Source organism: Spea bombifrons, chromosome 11 (genome assembly GCF_027358695.1).
Source record: "Spea bombifrons isolate aSpeBom1 chromosome 11, aSpeBom1.2.pri, whole genome shotgun sequence".
NCBI lineage: Eukaryota > Metazoa > Chordata > Amphibia > Anura > Pelobatidae > Spea > Spea bombifrons.
The window spans coordinates 3,223,312-3,244,797 of NC_071097.1; the positions used below are offsets into that span (position 1 = coordinate 3,223,312).

The window sequence follows — 21,486 nt, forward strand, 5'->3', positions numbered from 1 at the left end:
ATTTCCTTCCACTACAATTTTTTTTTTCAAATGTGTTGGTGAATATTTTAAATAATATCATAGTGTTTGTTGTATTAAGGCGAACTGTGGAGTGTCGTCAGGCTTCTTCTCATGAGGTCCAACCTAGTCCATCAGAATCTATTCTATCTCTTAAATCCATGCCTGAAGTAGCCTTATTGGTGCAACAGTTAAATGACTGCTGTGCCTTTAAATCTGGAGTAATACAAATAAAACTACCCCTAGAGAGTAAAAAACGGAGAGCCAGGGCCATGTGGTGCGAAGACAGGCAGGCCTACCTATTAACTGTTAGGCCTTTAAGGGCTGGCGTGTGATGTCATATAGGAAGTAAACTGCATGTAAACAGAGGAAGAAGGATCTCTGCCGTATTGCTGACAGCTCCAATGCTTCTAATGAAGTCCAGGCAGAAGTGGGAACATTCAGGGTAAGGAGGTGCACTTAACTACCCCCCAGCCACAATATGGAGGAGACCAGAGTGATAAAAGGCACCGTGCCTGATATTAGCTTCCAGTAGGCTTAGTCCCCTTAAAGGTACCATGGTACTGCAGGGGTAAAAGGGAGCACATAACCCCCCCTAGACAAGTCAGGTAACCTGACCGATTGCTGGGCCTCCAGAGGGAGAGAGGCTGAACTCCCTCTGGAAGTCATATCAAAAATGGACTTAGTAAACCAAAAAAATCCGGTCCTACTGGATGAGGGGAGGAGCTAACCCATATGCATGGGTGTAGGAATCCTTACAAATCTGGGGGGATAGCATTTTCCCCATCAGATACCCCCTTTCTCCCCATCAGATACTTATTTCCTCACTATACTCTACCCCACTTTCTCCCCATCTCTTTTTTTTGCAAACAAGTACAATAATATATAACTTGAAACACTAAACACTCATTCACTAAACCACACTTCTCTTTTACTTACTCCCTGTAGTTCAGGTATGGATCAAATAAACAACACATGTAAACAGCACTTGCATGTATAGATCAACTGAAGAAGACATACACACCCAATATTTGCAGGTATACATAAATAATGTATGGAAACATAGCATAGCCAGTATAGATCAACAGAATAACACACAAACCCAGTATTGCATGTATAGATCAATTGAAATTCACATGTGAACTCAGCATTGAAAGTATAGATCAAATAAACACAATCAGACATACAAATCCTGTTTTTCAGGTACACAGTAATTATGTATGGAAACATAGCATAGCAGGTATAGATCAACAGAATAACACACACAAACCCAGCTTTGCAGGTATAAATCAACTGGAAATCACATCTAAACTCAGCACTGAGGGTATAGATCAAACAAACACATGGAAACAGCACTGCAGATATAAATCAGCTGAATAAGACATACAAACCCTGTATTTGCAGGTATACATAAATAATGTATGGAAACATAGCATAACAAGAAATAGCCATTTTTAATGTGTTCCTTCATTTATCTGTTGTGGTTCATACTCTCTCCTTTTCTCGTATTTTCTGGTAGTTTTGACATCAGTTCATTAGCAGCTGTTACACTAACTGGAGTCACAGAAGCCTAACAAACTGTAATTGGCTTTTGGCAAGGTTCCCAGAAATAAAATCATGGCCACCTTCCGAGTGGTTAACACAGAGCAAAGAGAGGGCACTTCAAGGCAGTTCAAATAATTAAAATAATTCAGTGAACAGTTAAAAGAATGAAGGAAGCCGTGCAGCTGTAGAGCAGTGCAACGATGTATTGAGTAGAATGAAGGAGCATGGGGTAGGGTTACTGTGAATTGGTTAGTATGTGTGTGCGTGCGGTAATGTGACTTTGTATAGTATTTGTATGGACTGATTGTGTAGCATGTAAAGTGTTACTGTGCAATGTTTGAGATGTGTGTGTAGATTATAGGATGACTGTATTGCTAATGCATATAGCTTATTATGAAAGAAAATCAGGGTCACCCAGCATGCGACGTAGAAAATCAGGACTACCCAACATGTGACATGCACTGGCTCACTAAGCTGCGGTTTCTTTTAGTTGCAGCTTGGGGAGGAGTGGATACAGGATCTGCCTCCTCTCGCAGTTCGAATCTGCCTGCCAGGAGTAGGAGTGAGGATAGGGTTAGTGGTGCACCCCCTTCGAAACTAAGACAATGTGCCCTATGGCTACAGGTGTCTTGGGTTCTTCTTGCCGGACCCCCGGGAACCAGAATTCAGTCCACAGGTGGCCAGGCAGCAGCTGGGGAAGGAGAGCGAGTGGGGAGGAAGAAGTTACAGAATGGTATTTGTTATTGACATTTTGTCCAATGTAGAGTTTAATGCTTCCTTAGACTACTTTTGCAACCCTACGTCTGTTTCCAAATAATGCCTTCAAAAATGTTCTCTAATGTAGCGGTATTTGCCAATTCTTTGTTTATCGGCCACTTTTTTTTTTTTTAATGTTTTACTTCAAAGCCACATGGATTCCTAGCCAGTTTAATGACTCATTTAGTTTGCCGTGTATTTTTTTTTCTATGTGTCGTAAGAAAAAATGTTGGGAAAATGTCCTTCCCCGTGGACTTCATGAGTGATAAAAGCTGGACTTTGTTTTTTTATATCACAAACATAATAAAGGATCTTGACGCGTCGCGGTCCCCGAGTAATTATTAACATGTTGTTCAAATAAAAGACAACAACCTGTGTGTTTACGCTAGCTTTTTCTTAAGGCCTCTCAAGATTTCTGTGCGTTATTATGATGAGATCTATAAGGGAAGCGGATGAGCTAGAACATCTCCAAGAGCTGCTGAGGACACATCTCCCAGAGTCTTTAAAGGTAAGAACACGCAGAGAAATAGCAAAAATCACCATTTTCACCAACACTCATTTTTTCTTCAATTACCCTATTTCCGAACCAATCCGCAAACCAATTTATGGGGGTATTGGATTGTATGGCAAGCTGGGGACATATTATATATATATATAAATATCCTATATCCACCAATAATTCAAAGCACTCACGGGTATATCAATAATAAAAAATATTTAATTTATATATATATATATATAAAAAATAATATATATATATATATATATAATATATATTACATATATAAATATATATATATATAATATATATAATATATATATATAATATATAAACACTGCTATTATATATTTATATATACAGTATTTTTTTTATATATATTTATTCTCTATGCCTGCTCAATGTTTTGAGTATTGTAGTCTCACGAACAGAGATGTGCTATGGCAATAACGGGCGCCTGCAATCGTAAATATTTGTGTGGGATGATATATTCAACCTCTAGTAGTGAAATATTTTGAGTGTTGTGCCAAAAGAGTCAAACTCCGCAATTCTCAAAAAAACTGTGACATTTATAAAGAACGGATAGAGCGCATCTAGTAGGAAAATATAACGATATCCCCTTAAAAATCCTCAAACGTCTATTCCTTAAATAAAAACAGAACATGCATAGAAACAATACAGTGTAGAATGTATTAAATAATATGAAATATACCGTGTTTCCCCGAAAGTAAGACAGTGTCTTACTTTCTTTTTATCCCTAAAAGCCCCACTATGTCTTACTTTCGGGGTATGTCTTATATTGGGAAAAAATTGAGAGTGATGGGAGTTATGATGTACTTTTAGAGCATAATTAGATCATGAAAAAGACATTGGAAATGGTACAGCATAACACCCATCACTCTCACACACTTACCAATCAACACACCTACCAATCCACACGTATACCAATCCACACACATATACACCAATCCACACGTATACACAAATCCACACACATATACACTAATCCACACACATATACCAATCCACACACATATACACCAATCCACACACATATACACCAATCCACACACATATACACCAATCCACACACACATACACCAATCCACACACACATATACACCAATCCACACACACATATACACCAATCCACACACATATACACCAATCCACACACATATACACCAATCCACACACACATATACACCAATCCACACACACATATACACCAATCCACACACACATACACCAATCCACACACATATACACCAATCCACACACATACACCAATCCACTCTCACTTAATGCTTTCCTACCTTTCCTTTCTTCTTTCAGCTTCTTTTCCTCCTCTTCGCTCCTCTTCTTCAGTTCTTGTCTCCTTCCGGGTCAGAGGGCACGGACAGCGGTGGGCGCGGCTTCAGTGTTGTGCGCCGGGATCTGACAAGAAACCCCGGCGCACAACAGCTGTTGCCGCGCAGATCACAAGGGAGCGGTATCGGAGGTCATTAACAGACCTCCGGCTCCCTTGAGTGATTTTAAGCCGGGTTGAACCCGGCTTAAAATCACTCAAGGGAGCCGGAGGTCTGTTAAAGACCTCCGATACCGCTCCCTTGCGAGCCTGCTCCTCCAGCGAAGGACATTACTGTCCGTCTCTGGAGGGGTGCCGGGTGCCGCAGGTTGGCACCCCCTGGAGTGTGGCGCCCTGTGCGGTCGCACACCCCAAAGGTCGGCCCTGCTCTAAGGGGCCGGCCTTAGGGGTCTGCGGCCGCACAGGGTTTAAATAAAAACATCGGGGTTTTTTTTCAACTTTATTTAACATCCTCCATGTTAAATAAAGTTAAAAAAACTTTATTTAACATCCTCCATGTTTTAATTTAAATCCTGTGCGGCCGCAGACACGTAAGGCCGGCCTTGGTGGGGACTTCCCGGCCCCTTAGAGTGGCGGACCCGGCAAATCCCCCGTGTTTCCCCGAAAGTAAGACATATGTCTTACTTTCGGGGTACGGCTTATATTAGCTGACCCCTCTGAAACTCCCGATACGTCTTACAATCGGGGGTGTCTTACTATCGGGGAAACACGGTAGGTAATATAGGAGAGGTGCTTTCGCGTCTCTGGTATGCAGGCTCAGGGCTCCCCCTAGTGGTTGCTGGAAGTATTCTTCTAATCCATCCGTGGTGGGGCTGATCTGAATCTCCGTGTGGATGACGTCAATGAAGGAATAAGGATTAAAAACGTAGCTTTTATATAAAAAATTCATTACGTTTCTGCTCTCACATGGAGGTTATAAATCCAGAGTGCGAGAAATAGAGGGTCCTCAGTGGCATACGTAGTAGTAGTGGAGAGTCCCCGTAATAGCAGTGTTTCTCCCCTAAATGATGTCAACGTGTACGTCTATGTGCGCTATCCATTCTTTATATACAGTGTTTCAAGAACAGAGATGTTAACCAGTTCCAATGACTCCTTCAAGTCTTTAGCTGTTACTCTAGCGTCCTTTTTTTTTTACCTCCAACAGCATTCTGCGTTGTGACCTTGGAGTCACCTTGGCTGGGCACCCACTTCTAGGGAGAGTGGCCACAGTACTAAATACTCATAATCCTGTCTGTCTTCACTGCTCAGCCTACCCATGTCCGACATCACAGAAGGGGCATCATCTTTAAGGTCTTATGGTTTAAACCTACCATCACACCCATTACACCCATCACACCTACCAAGTAAAACGCCTGACTCCATAACACTAACTCCCCATTACTGGCCAATGTGCCTATTACTGTGTATTAGAATGGCACATCAAATGGCCAGTGGACGTGTTTGTATGTTTTAAGACGGCTGTGATGTAATGTATAGGGGAGGACTTTGGAGTAATGAAAATGACTCTGTTTCTAGGCAACGGTAGTATTTCACTAAACCTTTAAACACATTTTTAAGAAACATTAAGGAGAAAAACAAAATGGCGGATAGCTTTATGTTACTTCTCTCTACATGATAAAGAACTTATCTGGGATATGTTAAGAGGCCACCTAGGTGGACAGCACCTTTAAACAATAGAATGGCTCGGTCTTGATTACAGAATCAAGCACTCTGACTAATAAAAGTTTATGGGCACTGGGGTTTATGCTCAAGGAGAAAAATATTGTTTCCACGGGACTTGCCCTTTAAACTAGATGCAATAGTCTAATCTTTAAGAAGTCAGGTCAAAGGTCCTATCTGTTTTTTTACGTGAGGGTTTTCTAGGGAAAAACCCCCGAAATAGGTATCCTCAAGGTAGTTTTCGGAAAGGTATTGCCATAGATGGGAGGATCTGCATCGGCTCCAGCGCTGTTTCCACCTCTTTGGATTGTTACACTCCCTTTGGGAATTCCTCTGCTTCTTAAATGGGACTAATAACGTTCTCCGGCCTACAGGAAAGGAATCTCGAATTTGGTCCTCAACCTTTTTGCGTGGAATCTTTTTTGAAGCCATAACTTTATTAATTTGTTATAAAGGGGAGAAATGGGACATTTTAGCAGACATTTTATGTGCATTCGACAGTTAACAAACTTGTGGATTCAATAACGATTCCATGCAACGAGTTGGCCTTTTCATCGTGGTCCTCCTCCTGGACCGACCCATTTTATCCTCTGGTTTTCTGTACTACAGTTTTAATAACTACAAGTCTTCTGTCTTTGCATCTTCTATTCCACTATTTCTCTTGAGATGAACCCAACATACATTGTCTAAATAATATTTATCTCCATTATATGTGTGTCAATGTCTTCAATGAGAAGACAGCTGCCCCAGGCTGAGGAGATCATGTCCACATGATTCGAACTCCCTACCACAGACATGAAAATGTTTTAAGGTCCAGTATGCTGCGAAATGAGAGCAACAGCAACGCATGGGGTGTTTTTTTCCCTCCATTCGCTAGATCGCTATGAACGTTCTCCAAGAACAGGAGGATTTGAGCTAGTAGGGCTTGTGTAAGAGAAGAACTACATTGGGGTGATGGCTATGAGCTCACACGGTCACACAAGATCACCTTTTACCTAAATGAATTAGTTAAAACCACATAAATGGAGAGAAAAGATCAGTAAAATGGTGGTGAGAGGTCTCACTGTTCTGTCTTCTACAGATTTATGGCAGCCTCTTCTCTGTGCTCAATGGAAACCCCTTCGGTGTGGAGGTTCTGGTGGATTCCTGGCCAAATTTTGGTGTTGTGATGACAAGACCTCTGGTAAAGTAACCTTCTTCCGCCTACAGAACGTATCAGAAAGCGTATGTCAGGAGTCACTTGGTTTAAAATTTATTTTAGGATATCTAGCGCTGTACGCCAAGTAGGTTTTTTTTTATTTAACCAGAGGAGCAGGAAAATGTACCTGCAGTTGAGTCTCACATTTACTGAACCTCCTAACTTCTATGTCCGGTGAGCTCGGGAGGTAGAGTGTCAGTGCCGTATACATGAGATCAGGACCTCAAGATTGCGGTCTCGAATCCCCCTGAGCTCTACCTCTGTCCTAAAAAGAAGAACAAAGGTAGTGCTTGGTGGCAAAATCGTGACTATCCAGCTCAAAGCGGGAGGCATGGACTAAAGTTGCTAGACTGAACTGACCTCACACACATTACTGACGTATTTTGCTATTTTTTTGTGTGGAAAGTACGGCATAAGGACCTTTGATGACATCATTAGTTATGTGACTATGTAGCGCCCTCCTCTCACCTACAAGGCGCTCTTGAACATGAGTACTTGCCCACCCTTGATCCTCTGCTCTTTATGAAGGTAGACCTGGAACTCTTCAAGGGTGGGTGAGTACTCACAATTAATCATGATGGCACAAACTGCCCATACTAAGCATTGACGCCATATTATGTCCCACCTAATTTAAGGGCCGGCCGGTGCACATTTGCAAACCACACTTGGGCACTTGTATTGTTTTTGGGGGCTGCAATCCTCTCATAAGCAGCATACAAGCCCCTGCACAGCCCGACTAGCCACATAAGCCTGTGTAGCATGGAGGCAAAGGAAAGGGTGGATAGTGAAGCCAGGGAGGAAGACGGAGGCTGAACAGCCAATCAGAAAACACTCTGAGACCTAAAGCCAGCATGCAGGCCGCTTCTGCACTTAATTAATTCAGGACTCAGGGCCGCCTGCCACTCCATGAGCTCCTGGGTTAATTTGGCCTTGATAGGAGGCCTGATATAGATATATTATTGGCTCCTGTTTCAATGTCTTCTCCTTTCTTATTTATTTATTTCTAACAACAGACTGTTCCATCTGCTTGGGATCCTTTCACCAACTCTTATAGCTTCTTCATGCGGGATGCGTCCAAAGTCAGTGCTGTCATGGAACACATAGAATGGACTCGACCATTTGAGGTCCAAAGTAAGTAACCTCAAATACCCATCCCCTATAGGGTGAGGACATTTCACTGGGGGCTCCATAGGGGCATGGTGTTCATAGAGGAAGCCTGCCAGCAAAGCGCATGGCTACCATGTGAGGTTCCAGCGGTAGTTCCTGATGCCATGTCCGTCGACAATGAAAAGTTTCAATTAATCCAAGGTTTGCCGATGGGCAGCTTGGCAGTTGAAGAACTACGACTCCCAGGATTTACAAACAATCTTCCTAAAAGAAGAAGAGACTGTCCATTGCTGGCCGAGAAGCTGTAGCATTGCAGTGTATCTGTGTCCTGGAAAACATGGACGCTGTTTAACATTGCCGAGCTGTTAATCCGCCCTTCGTTCATAGTCCACACTTATCTTTGCCAATTCCGATTGTGGCAGGTTGCCCAGGAATTATATTGTATAATGCCGGAATGACCTTAAAACCATTGCGACATAAAAGCCATCAGAGTATTTATGTACATTTAATGATAAATAACATCAGGGATTAATCATCAACACTTTTGTAACTGGATGCCGCCTTAGGAATATCGTTCATCGCTGAATACCCATTAAAGTACTTTATTACATTGATATGCCTGCGTTAAAAGCTTTTACAAAAAATCTGTTTGGAGAAGTTGCAGCTACAGAGATGCAGTATTTAGAGTGAGGAGAAGAAACTATATCGTTATCTCTTTTCACCTACAGCAATGCAAGATAGTTTTGCGACTGATCTCACAAAAGAGGCGTCCAGGAGAGATGTGACAATCCAAACATCGCTGTTAAGGACATATTGGCAGGAGAAGCAAGACGAGGCTAACGAGCGGAATCTTAAGTGAGTTCATTTGGGTAATCAAAGAATAGATTCTTGAATGGGTTTGAGGGATATACTCTACTCGCTAGGGCGCGCTGTGAGGGTCTTGAACCTTGGCTTGGCTTGGCTTTTGCTTGCTGTCCCTTTTGGAGGACATGTGTTGGAATGACACCAGACTCTTAGGCTACTTTGCTGGATTTTCCACTAGGGCCTTGAAGAGATTGTGCCGATTCATGCGCAGACGCGATTGGCCATGCTGGAATTTGGCTTCTTGCTGGCTTTTCTCTTGATGCTTTGTGGCCAACTTGGTCACCTGTATGTTTTCTGACTCAAACACTTGTCCCTTTGGGCTGCTTTGATGATAGAGTTGAAGACATGTTCTTGTTTGTTCTAGGTCTCAGGTTACCCCCGAGATTTCTTGTCTCTCTCCAGCGAATGCTCCACTTGTTGATGCTTCCTGGTCATTTGGTGGAAGTACCTCCAGTCTGAGGTATGTGAGTCTTTGTCTAGGGTCCCTGCCGTCCTCCTGTGCGGTCGACTCTGAAGGAAATCCAGTGTCCTGGGTGCTGTGCGACCATTATTGTGCCATGCGTGTACTGTACACTGTACCCAACCATAGGCGCTTTGGATTGGGATCCAAGGTTGCTCTTAGTCTGGCAAAAACACTGATGATGCAAGGTAGACCGGCCTACTGCCACGTGGAGGAGGAAAACATTGCTTCTCAGCTGATGTTTAAGTCGTTGGGGCTGGAAGAGACTTCCAGCAGGCTGCTATGGGTAAAAAGTATTGTAAGTATGGAGACAGACGAGGCATCAAGACTGGGACATTGAAGAAACAGCAGAAATGGGGAAAAAATTATCGTATTTCCTATTTTTTTCATGTATCTTGAAATAAATGGTATCATGTTTCACTAATGACCCCATCCCCTCTTGGATCAATGTGGCTATACCCGTTATTCCTTATTTACAATTCTTTAACAAGACATTATACAGGGATGGACACATACATCTACATACCATCGTCAAATCGGATTACCTTTCAATCATCTGGGGTATGATGATCATCAGCCCCGTCTCTTTTCCCCTACTTGGCTCCCCTTCACATTCCCAACAGCCCCAGTTGTCGTGGATCTTCAGGGACTGTCCTGCTGTCTGGGGTAGCTGCCCCAGCCGTGTCCTCAACACCACGGAAGACCTTTAGGATGAACAGGAACGGAGATTGTGAGCCGGGCCTTCTCGTCCAACATCAGTGTCTGACCTCACAAATGGGCAAAAAGTCTTAATGTCATAATGTCTATGTATTTACAATGTGATGTCATCAAAGTCCCTGTTGATGTAATGGTCAGGCGTCCCAATACTTTATAGTGTAATTTCCATATCACCAGTAACTGTAAAACACGGTGCTATGTACTAAAACTTCACCCCCCCATGTCATCTTCATTTAATTTACAGTCCGAGGCTTGAATATAAACAGCCATTATTTTTGTAGCTCACTTGCAAGCAGATATTAAAAGGAAGGGACGTTGTACTCTATATTCATCGCTTCTATTAAAATGTGAATCGTTTTGCTTAACCTACACTTTATATTTTATTTATCGCTTTAAGTAAAGAAATCAACGTTTGAATTATACAGCTGAAAATGAGCTTATTCGGTGATATTCATGAATGACGGCGACGGGCAACTGAAGTGAAAAGACAGTATAAGGAGTAAAGAAAAAATGCTGATTTGCAGAAACTTTTATTTTTTTTCATGTATCTTCTTTTATAGTATAATTTATATATATATTAATATATATATATATATATATATATATATATATTAGAGGTATGTTAGACATGTGCAAATGGACCAGAAACGGTTCGGACAAATTTTTGGGTTCGTTTTTCACCCATTTGTTTTCGGGCAATAAAGTTTGTTCTCTGCCCATTCGGTTTGGCTGAAAATTCGGGGACATTTTTAATTTGAAAATTACATTCACGCTCACACTCTCATTCTCATTCACACGCTTTCCCTATCTTCTCTGCCGACGACTTCAGCTTCTGCCGACTGCTTCCGCGTCCTTATCTTCTTCCGCATCTTTTTCCTACATTTTCTATCTTTTATCATCTCCCCTCTCTCTAATCTGCTATCTTTAATCTTCTATCTTCGTCCACATCTCCGCAGACATAACCCGCATGAATCGTTGACGCATTGTGTTGTATTATATAATTTATTTATTATATAATTTATTTATTATTTATATCATTTATTTCTGACATATTAAACGACGTGACCCTACACAGTCAGACGAGAGACACGTGTGTATATATATTTATATATGACCTCCATACAATGACTTTCCGAGTAATACCCCCCCTGTGTCAATGTTCATTTACTAGGAAACACGATACCTACCTCCAGGTTACATCGATGCCGAATATTCCTCTAATAATACATACAACCCTCGTGACGCTCGTTTTATTGGAGGTCCAATTACGCTCGCAGCAACTAAAACGACGAGAATCAGTTTTTCCATCAAATTAAAATAGTTCTGCCTTGGTTTACGAACCACAATAAAAACATATATATTGGGCAGATTCAGAACATATATATATATATATATATATAATTTATTTCTTTATTTTTACATCCGTGTACGAACAGTGAATAATAAAAAATATATATAAAAGTCCGATTGGAAACAGCGTATAAATGAGGCAGTAATGAGCAGATTTTTATATAATTTTTTTATATCATTTAAAAAAAAAAAATAATAATAATAATAATAATTATGTATTTAGCTAAATCTGGAAGATTGTTAATATGGTAAGTATTGAACGATATTGCTATTGATAATTCAGCTATAAAAATTCCTGGCTAGATAATAATAAGATTAAATACAAAAAAAAAAATATTAAAATTAAATAAATAGACTAAAGCTTCTGTCCCACTTAAGCTGCTGAATTTAATGTTTTTGTAACTAAAGGTAATAGCATTCCTAACACTCATACCAGGGAACTCTACAGGGTTTTACGACCCCGGAGGTTCCGGGATGTTATCGTTATTATTATTTCTTGCTTTATATAGTGCCATCATATTCCGTAGGGCTGTACGATGTTCCCAGGTATGCTCATACTGCTGTATGGCCTTCCAGGGTTAAATGTTGCCTGGTCGCACTCTCTAGTATGAAGAGCAAATCTAACATCTGAAGGCTTCATCACATAAAAACAATCCAAGAAGATTCTACGATGCTATGGCAACAACCAATCGGTTATTGAGGCCAAATTTTAATTGATGGAAGAATTATTTCCGGGGAGGGTTTGGCCATCATCATTACTAGGAATGATCCTTCTAATGCCGCATTGAGGTAGGTTTAGTGAGATTCTGTTGTCATTTCCTGTCAGCCGTGTTATGATGTCATTTACTTTCAGCCTCACCTTTATCAGCATGGAAAGTATATGAATGTATGTAAACGTATATATAAAGCATGTTATTATTCTTAGTATGTTTGAAGCGCTGACATATTACACAGCGCTGTGCAGCTTAAATACGGGGCGATTAACAAATACATAACAAATATGAGGACCTTTCTCAAAGAGCTTACAATCTAAAAGATTTTATATTTCCTTATCTGTATGTGTATGTATGTATAAGTGTATGCATGTATGTATGTATGTGTATGTGTATGAATGTGTATCTGTATGTATGTGTGTATATATAAGTGTATGTATGTATGTATATATGTATGTGTATGTATGTGTATCTGTATGTATGTGTACTGTATATGTATGTGTATCTATGTGCATGTGTATGTATGTCTGTGTATGTATGTATAAGTGTATGTGTATGTATGAATGTGTGTATGTATGTATGAGTTTATTTATGTGTATATGTATGTATGTGTTTATGTGCATGCGTGTATGTGTATGTATGTATAAGTGTATGTATGTGTATGTAGAAGTGTATGAATGTGTGTATGTATGTATGTGTTTATGTGTATGTGTATGTATGTATAAGTGTATGTATGTGTATGTGTATGTAGAAGTGTATGAATGTGTGTATGTATGTATGTGTTTATGTGTATGTGTATGTATGTATAAGTGTATGTATGTGTATGTGTATGTAGAAGTGTATGAATGTGTGTATGTATGTGTATATATGTATATATGGCTATAGATTCATCTTTTGTTAACAGATCCTGCAAAATCAATATATCGCTAAACTTTGCATAAAATGTAAACAAATTTATTAGAAACATAGAACCTGCTGGGCAGATCGGCCCCTTTTCGGCCCCCGTTTAGTCTGTCTGTTTTTCCTGCTTTAAAGATTCAAACCTTAATCAGTCGTTGGTCTCGTCGAAGATTCAGGAGCCGTGTGCCTATCCCATGCATGTTTAAATTGCCTCACTATATAAACCTCTACCACCTCTGCTGGGAGACTGTTCCACTTACCTACCACCCTGTATTGCTCAAAGAATGTTCTTCTGTTAATGATAAAATGTACATGGCTGTTGAGATACATATGAAGAACATGACCCAACACACGACATTATAACACTGTTTAATTATTAAATACATCCGTTCACAAATTGGCGTATACAAAACGTCACCGTGCCCTTATCTAAAAGAAAGAAAGGGGTCTTCTATGCATGCATTTCTTAGTGGTCCCATAAAAAAAAATGTTGTTTCGAGCCTTCAACAATTTTTTCTTGTCTTGACCACTTTGCTGTTGTACCTCACCAGTATTCCGGAATGGCCCACAAGATACACATCGAGCAGGTAGGCCGTACCTTTCTCAAGACCACCGATGGTCTCGGAGGTCACTGCTCTTCGAACGTTGACGTCGTGGAAATATTTACAAGAGACCTTTTCGGATTTTGGACGCGATTCAGGCCCCGAACACCTGTCGATATTCGATATTTCTCCCCAAACGTGATCTTCTTGGATTTTCTTCTTATAGACGCAGTATATGTTCCTCTCCTGCGTGCCGAGCCAGGCTACGGTGATCGAGTCACACGTTCTCAGTTTGTTAAAAGACTTTATTTTTAAGCTGTCTGGAAAGAAGGGGAATAAAGGTTTGTGGATGTGGGAGGACACCTGGACCATCGCAGAAGAATTTGATCCAGGCTCGGGTGACTTGAGTAGAGCAAAGTATTTATCGTTGGCTTTACCTTTCAGCGTTATGTGTCTCAAGCCCTGGATGTTCTCCGAAACGACCATTTTACCGTTTTTTAATATCTGTGCTAGGATTCGGCCTCTGCATAACTGAAATGTGAACTGGACTTTTTTATGCTTGGCCTGATACTGGAAACTGTAACTCTTTGGGCCTCTGCCGTCGAAGTTGACCTGAACTATTTTACCGTCTTTCAAGTAGGAGACCTTGGGCTTGGGCTGAGCCAAAGTCTTGGCAAATGTCCCCGTGTAAGCGGCGCTGGCATTGGTCGAAAGGTTGACCACAAACACGTCAAAGTAATATTGCGTGTTTGGGCTCAAGTTGGACACCATGAAGGTGTTTCTGTTGCCGATGCATATCTGCCTAGCGTCGAGGTTGCTAGCTTTGTGGACGACGCTAAACTCATCTTTTGCCACGACCATTACACGTTGTTGATCATCTACGTATCTGGAGACAGGTAAAGCGAATTGTTTGGACCCTTTCCCTCTAGCCGAACGGACTGCGGTGTCTGCGGCGCATAGGCTTTTGTAATTGTGCTTTTCATTGACGAGGAGACAGTATTGGATGTTGTCCTTAAACCTCAAGACAGAAGGGCTTGCTTTCCAGATTAAAGTCACAGAGTTATGGGTGACCGCGGTCACGTCAATGCGAGGATCTCCTGGAAGCTCGGGAAATAGGTTTCCGTGTGTTAGATCGGTTGTCAAGTACACCGAGATGTGGGTGTCTCTCTCTGTGGACAGGAATTCCAGGACAAAGAGGGAAGAATAAGAGGACGCGCCAATAAAGTTCTCAACTGAGTTCCCCTTGTAGCGGAAAAGCGTAGACACGGTTTCTGAAGATGGCTGAGGCTTCAGGTGATCGGAAGCATCTGGATTAAAAGAAAATGAACCAATTAAAATAATCAAAGGAAATCAGCGTTATCAAATGCAATAACTTATAATGTATTCAATCTTTTCTCATCTTCAGAACTGTCCCCAATACTGAGGTCTGACCAGAACCTCATCCATCTTCCCATCAACAATGCCACTGACCATACAACCCAGCACCCTGACTTTTGACCACTCTTAATTGCCGGCTATGCTTTAAGCGCTCAGAAATAATTACCCCCATACCCCTCTCTTCTGCTCCCACACACAGAGCAGCCCCCCACGCTGTTTACCCTGACTTTACATACCTGACGACTTTCTATGGAACGCCTGTGAGGTTTTGTAGCGCAGAATACTCCATTCTATAGGCACATCGCACGGAGTCACAGTAATCGAGAAATGAGGTGCGCCGTTTTCTTCTAAAACAAAGTAGTACCTGAGAACAACAAAAAATGCCTAATTAGAGTAAAAGTGTGGAGCTCACATTGGCTGAAGTGAGTTTACAAGGTGTGCTTTTAGAATTAATGGTGAGAGTAAATAAAAAGCACTTTATTTTGAAGCGTTGATTACCAAATGTAGTACCGGTTATGACCTGTAGGGGTGATGAGATTTCTATCACTGGTCTGTAACATTCAATCAGAAAAAAGGGGTTCTGAATTATTATTTAATGAACTACCGCAAACTATGGACTTATATTTATCTGGGGGTATAAATCAATAAATAATGCTGATTTACATCAGGGGGTATTTTAGAGGGACCCAATGTGGTATCTGGCATTTTGCTTATGTCCTACTGGCTAATGTGCTTAATAATGGCTTTAAATATATTTATTAATAATAATAATAATTAATAATTGTGTGTTAGAAATAAAAACAAGTATTATTAATATTATTATTGTTATTATTATGACTAATAATAATAATATTAATAATAAGAATGTTATTAATATTTTATTATTATTTGCATTATTATTATTTGCATTATTATTATTTTTATTTGCATTATTATTATTTGCATTATTATTATTTTTATTTGCATTATTATTTGCATTATTATTTGCATTATTATTATTTGCATTATTATTATTTTTATTTGCATTATTATTATTTGCATTATTATTATTTTTATTTGCATTATTATTATTTGCATTATTATTTGCATTATTATTATTTGCATTATTATTATTTTTATTTGCATTATTATTTATTGCATTATTATTTGCATTATTGCTAACAAACAATTAATAGTAATAATTGATTATAAGAAGAATAAGAATCAGTAGTATAGGTTGATATGTAAATATAAATGCATTTTTATTTCACCAGGAAATAAAAACTTAATTTATTGATTAATTATTGAAAAAAAAGTTCTCTGTAGAACGTAATAAAAAGTATGGCTTCCTGGAATTCCAAATCCGTTACCAAGTTCATTACGTTTTTACAAATACTGCCAATACACTTTGATATCCGAATCGCCGGGGAATCACATGAAAGATCTGGCAGTCGCCGCTCGACATTCTTTACATTATTACAAATATGAAACAAATTTACGGGGCAAATTTAACTAGAAAACAGCCATCATCGCACAGACAACGTACATTTCCAATGGCGCGGACGGCCAAGATGGAAACAATTCTTAGGTCGTAATTCTATAGCGAGGTCCGTGGAACAAAGGGGAGTGCAAATGGCTCGGCGGATCTGAGTTTCATTACATATTAACAAGGGATCAGGAAGAAAGCCATGTGGCAGAATTTATAGGGGGCAATAAATACACGGTCTCTATGGTAATGGGGATATCTAACGTTATGTTTGCCGTTTCAACATATTTCTCAGTTCTGTGGAATTTGTCTACGGTCTATGCAGTGGATGCCATGGAGGCCACATTTTGACATCTCACAAGGATAAGAGGGGGTTAAAATGTGAAAAAAATGATATGTTGGGGGTATTCTTCAGCTAGGTATTCTTCAGCACATTGAGGGCTGGCACCTTCTGGCCCGGGGGGGGACAGAAGTATCCCCATAGGCCCCTTGTCCCCCCCGGTAACTAGAATACACACTGGCACACATATTTACACACTCTCACGTCTACAAACTTACACGCTCACGCTAACACACGCTAACACTAACTCCTTCTAAAACACAATAACACATACACATTGATGTCAACACACACTCCCTCTAACACACACTCATATTTACACACACACACTCATTATAACACACACATACTCACGCTAACACTAACTCTTTCTAAAACACAATTACACATACACATTGATGTCAACACACACTCCCTCTAACACACACTCATGCTAACACATACACACTTACACATTCATTCTAACATGCACACATACTCACTCCCTTCCTAAATCCCTTACCTTCTCCCTCTCTTACTCCCTGTCTCACTCCCTTACCCCTTTACCTTTCGTGGAGTCTGTTCATTGCGTTACATGACGCTGCCAAATTCCTGACTCCTTTTTAAAGAATTTTAGACAGGACCCCGGGGGAGGGGGGGCAATTGCCCCTACGCCCCCTGGGCCAGCTCGCCCCTGCTTCGGCACTCACTACACCATAGTCCAATCCAAAATCTTTCTAGATCATTGAATGTAGCTTCTGAGCGTTCGAAGGGGTTAACCGGCTTCAGGCCAACACAAAACAGAAGATCCTCGGGTTATCTTCACCTTCTTCTCTCTCTGTACTAGTTTTTTTTCATGTTAATTGCCCTGGTTAAATAGACCTAATTATCGGCCATTGCATTTTACGTTCCTGTCTTGGAGAAAGCACGATAATACGGTCTACAAGTGACAAAGACGGAGAAAGAATTACCGATCCTTGTGATTCCTTACCTCTTCGTGAGATCTTTCAACAAGTAGATCGTGGTTTCTCTGCCATCAGGCAGCAATAGTGAGTGATAACTGTTGAAAAGATTCCTCCTAAGCTTGGCAGAGGATGGCGTGTTGGAGAAGCACATACAGCCTACCAGGAGAGCAGCGAAGAAGACACAAGCCCCGAGTGACATTATGTTCCCACCTATAATGAAAGGATATCAAAATACATGTAACCGGTATGTCATTATTGGAACAACAACACAATAGTTGGCGTTTTAATACATTACTGAATTCTCACTAGGGAGATTATAAATTATCTAAAATATCTGAATCTGAACCTGGTTCCACCAACTTTAAAGGTGGATACCATGCTTATTTTTTTGTTACATGCCCATTGGTGTCCATTTTGCATAGACGCCGTTGTCCAGTATCGCATGTGAATCTCTGCAGGCGTTCTTTATTTATTAGAGTAAGACAATTAGACTTCCTGTTTCATTTAACTCCGCCCCCAGCTGCCTCGGCTGGAAGCAGGAAGCATACTGAAGTATGCTTCTTGCACATAGTTAGTAGAGCTCTCATTCTAGTCAATGGGACCTGATATCTCAATGGAATAAGTGGGAGAAACAGTAGCCAATCGAATAGAGGCAGCAGGTGGTGGACTTATGAGGGCCAGACTGTTCCTTTAACAGTCACATCGGGCAAATGTGATCTGATCTGGCCCTACAGTGGGTGTTGCAGCTACATGGGCATTAAAAACCATCAGCCGCACCTACGTCACCAGATCGCCGCTAGTCTTAAAGTGCCAGGTCCGCCTCGTGATCACCAGAGTCTACCTGCATGCAGAGGTGGAAATGAGGCTGACGTTCTACAATATTACTTTGTGTAATCGGACAAGACAGCTTAGGCTTGGAATTTGGTTGGCTGTACCAATGATGGATACATTTGGATACGGCACTTTACTTTGACTGGTGTTTCCATTAAAACGATGGTCATCTCTGCTCCTCCATACTTGTGTGGGTTTGCCTATGGCGAGTTCCCTTTGTGACATTGCCTTGGATCTGTCCTTTTTCATGATTGGGGCAACATGGTCCAACTGGCAAACCTATCAGTCTCAACGTGACTGACAGCCATAGGAATCAGACATAAATGAATGAATGAATGTTGGGTCATGCGTTGGACTGCGCGGCACCCACAGGATCCACCACTGCAGGTCCGGTCTTGTCTACTCTATTGTTTACTTGTTCCTATGGAAACGATTGTCATCTCTGCTCCTCCGTACTTGTTAATGGTGAGTTCCTTGTGTGGAGTTGCCTTGGATCTGTCCTTTTTTTATGATTAGAGATCTCAACAGTCAACAGTCAAAAGCTCTCGACCCTCAACATTTTTTAGGGACAACCAACTCTATCGCTATCGGAATCTTCTCGCACAATTTATCAATGAAACAGAATTTAATGTCTTCTAAGCTTCCCCGTCTCAAAACATAGTCAACCTGAACTTCCAGATGACTTCTAGCATTCATGAAATCCACTTTTCCCCTTAATTTAAGAGGTTCATGTTATTGACGTCAACATAGTTTAAAGTTTATTACTCCCCTATTTAGAACTTAAGCATGACGGACTTGTCTCGTGGGGAGGTTTTGAAGGCTTTGGCTGATCTGACGTTTCAGAAACCTGGTTTAATTGCCAGTTCTTGTTGTTGTTGGTTAAGTAAGAGGATCTTAAAAGTTTTAGAATACAAATATAATCAACGTCGCCATTCTATGTTATTATATTATATGCAAATTAGCCCTATAATAAAGCAAATATTCGTAGCGTCACTGTATAGTATAAACATAACACATACAATAAAAGAGTAATATAGACCTGATATAGAAACATGTCAATGGCGACCCTCGAAGACGGGAATCCTGACAGTATTATAGGTTTTTTTTATACAATCCTATGTGATATGTACATGTAGCGAATCACTAAGGCATGTGTTATATGTCGTCATGGAAACCTGTTCTGTAAGATTGGAGCTGACATATTCAGAGTAATTACTTACCGGCAGTTGGCTTGGTGAAGCATCAAATCATAAATATAATAGGTAAAAGTGTATGATATATAAAAAAAGAGGTGTATGTAGTGAATTTCTGTAAATAGGTCTAAATATTTACGTCTGTTGATTTTTTATTCTATATTCTTATACTTTTTGTTATACTTTTTATAAGTATATTTTTACATTATTATATATTTTTATATTAATATTTTTTTATATTTTTTTTTAATGAGTTGATTGACATTTGAGAATTTTGAAACAATTTAGCGTATAATATTAAATATATATATATTTTGGGGGGTTTATAACTATTATTATGATTAAATTGGTGGCTAATAAAACTGGTTTGTACGTATTTACATAATATATGGTTATTTTACTTATTATTGTTATTGTAATCCATGTCCTCTGTACTTGACTATACACTTTTTTGCAATATGTCATTGTGTATATTTTTTGTACTTTTCCTATTGTTGCATTACTGCATTCTACCCACTGACCCATAATAATAATAATAATAATAAATAAAATAAAATTAAAAATATAAAAAATATAATAAATAAATTGCTAAAATTTTCAGTACAATTTCAAATTTCAATAAAAATCCACGTCGTTTTACGCTTCGTTACTGCCAAATAATATAAATGTATATTTTTTCCCAGAATCACTTGTATTATTTTGTATAATTCTTGCGTAACAGGTGCATCGAGGACCTGCGTCTCGCTCGAAGCGTTATATGTGATACTTTCAATATTTTCAGCTTCTTGGGTATAATGTAACAACAAGCGACCATGGAGATTTTTTAAGACAGGCAGGAATTTTAATAGGATGCAACAAAATTTACTACATGCCATTTAATAACAACGTTATATAGTAAAGTAAATCACCTTACCTCCCATTCCAGACGGATCACAAGTAGTTACTTCGCTCCTGTTGAATTAAAGTGTAAAGCGTGTTCTTCTACACGCGACATGAAATAACGCAGGGCTCGGAGCTTTTCATACTGATCAACCACGACGACCCGTTTTAGGTTGAATATGCTTTTTTTTTTTTTTTTTTATATTTTTTATATTTTTTTTATTTTCTTTTTTAATTCCAGGAATATCAATTCTGAAAACGAGAAGATGATTTTAAAGTCGCATTGTAGCTGGGGGGGGACGACGACCACTTTCTCTCTCTCTCTCTGTCTGCTTATGTTCCCTCTTTGGCAGATCTGCAGAAGGATAAGATTCTGAATAAAAGAAAAGGAGGAGGCGGGGGGGGGACCCGCTTAACCCTTTACAAGCTACTGTAAAAAAAAAAAAAAAAAAAAAAAAAAAAGAAAAGCTCCTGACCTAACAAACGACAATAATCCGGTATGATTGTGAGTGTGATAGGATGTTGTAGCTCATTTTTAATACTCTAAAGTGCTGTGATTGATCCCCCCCCCTCCCTAACACGCACATAAAAAAAGACTGTTCTCTGATATCTGAAAAGGAATGTTCACGTTAAAATATGACTCAAGCGTGCGAAAGCTGCCAACCCTGAAATATAGATGTTATATATATCAATGCATTAAGGACGGAGCGTCGATTTCGTTTCTTAGGTTTTAAGAAGTTCTAATTGACCCTTGATAAATTCTGCGCAGTAAATCTAATAG

The 21,486-nt window shown here is 39.9% G+C and overlaps 2 protein-coding genes across 2 annotated transcripts; one reads left to right on the forward strand and one right to left on the reverse strand.

Moving 5' to 3' along the window:
* The first annotated feature begins 247 nt into the window (after nt 1–247).
* On the forward strand, nt 248–9,808 carry LOC128468688 (glycine-N-acyltransferase-like protein 3). Its single transcript, XM_053450450.1, has 6 exons — nt 248–442; nt 2,700–2,806; nt 6,907–7,008; nt 8,037–8,154; nt 8,859–8,985; nt 9,359–9,808. Exons 2-6 carry the CDS (start codon nt 2,726–2,728, stop codon nt 9,792–9,794), a joined length of 864 nt encoding a protein of 287 aa, XP_053306425.1. The 5' UTR covers nt 248–442; nt 2,700–2,725; the 3' UTR covers nt 9,795–9,808.
* Nucleotides 9,809–13,486: 3,678 nt separating this feature from the next.
* Nucleotides 13,487–21,101, reverse strand: LOC128468553 (protein NDNF-like). The gene is given in 5 exon segments (XM_053450306.1): nt 13,487–14,983; nt 15,281–15,417; nt 17,829–18,012; nt 20,740–20,810; nt 20,847–21,101. Coding segments are annotated over 4 exon segments (1,674 nt in total). The 5' UTR covers nt 20,747–20,810; nt 20,847–21,101; the 3' UTR covers nt 13,487–13,637.
* Between the last annotated feature and the right edge of the window lie 385 nt (nt 21,102–21,486).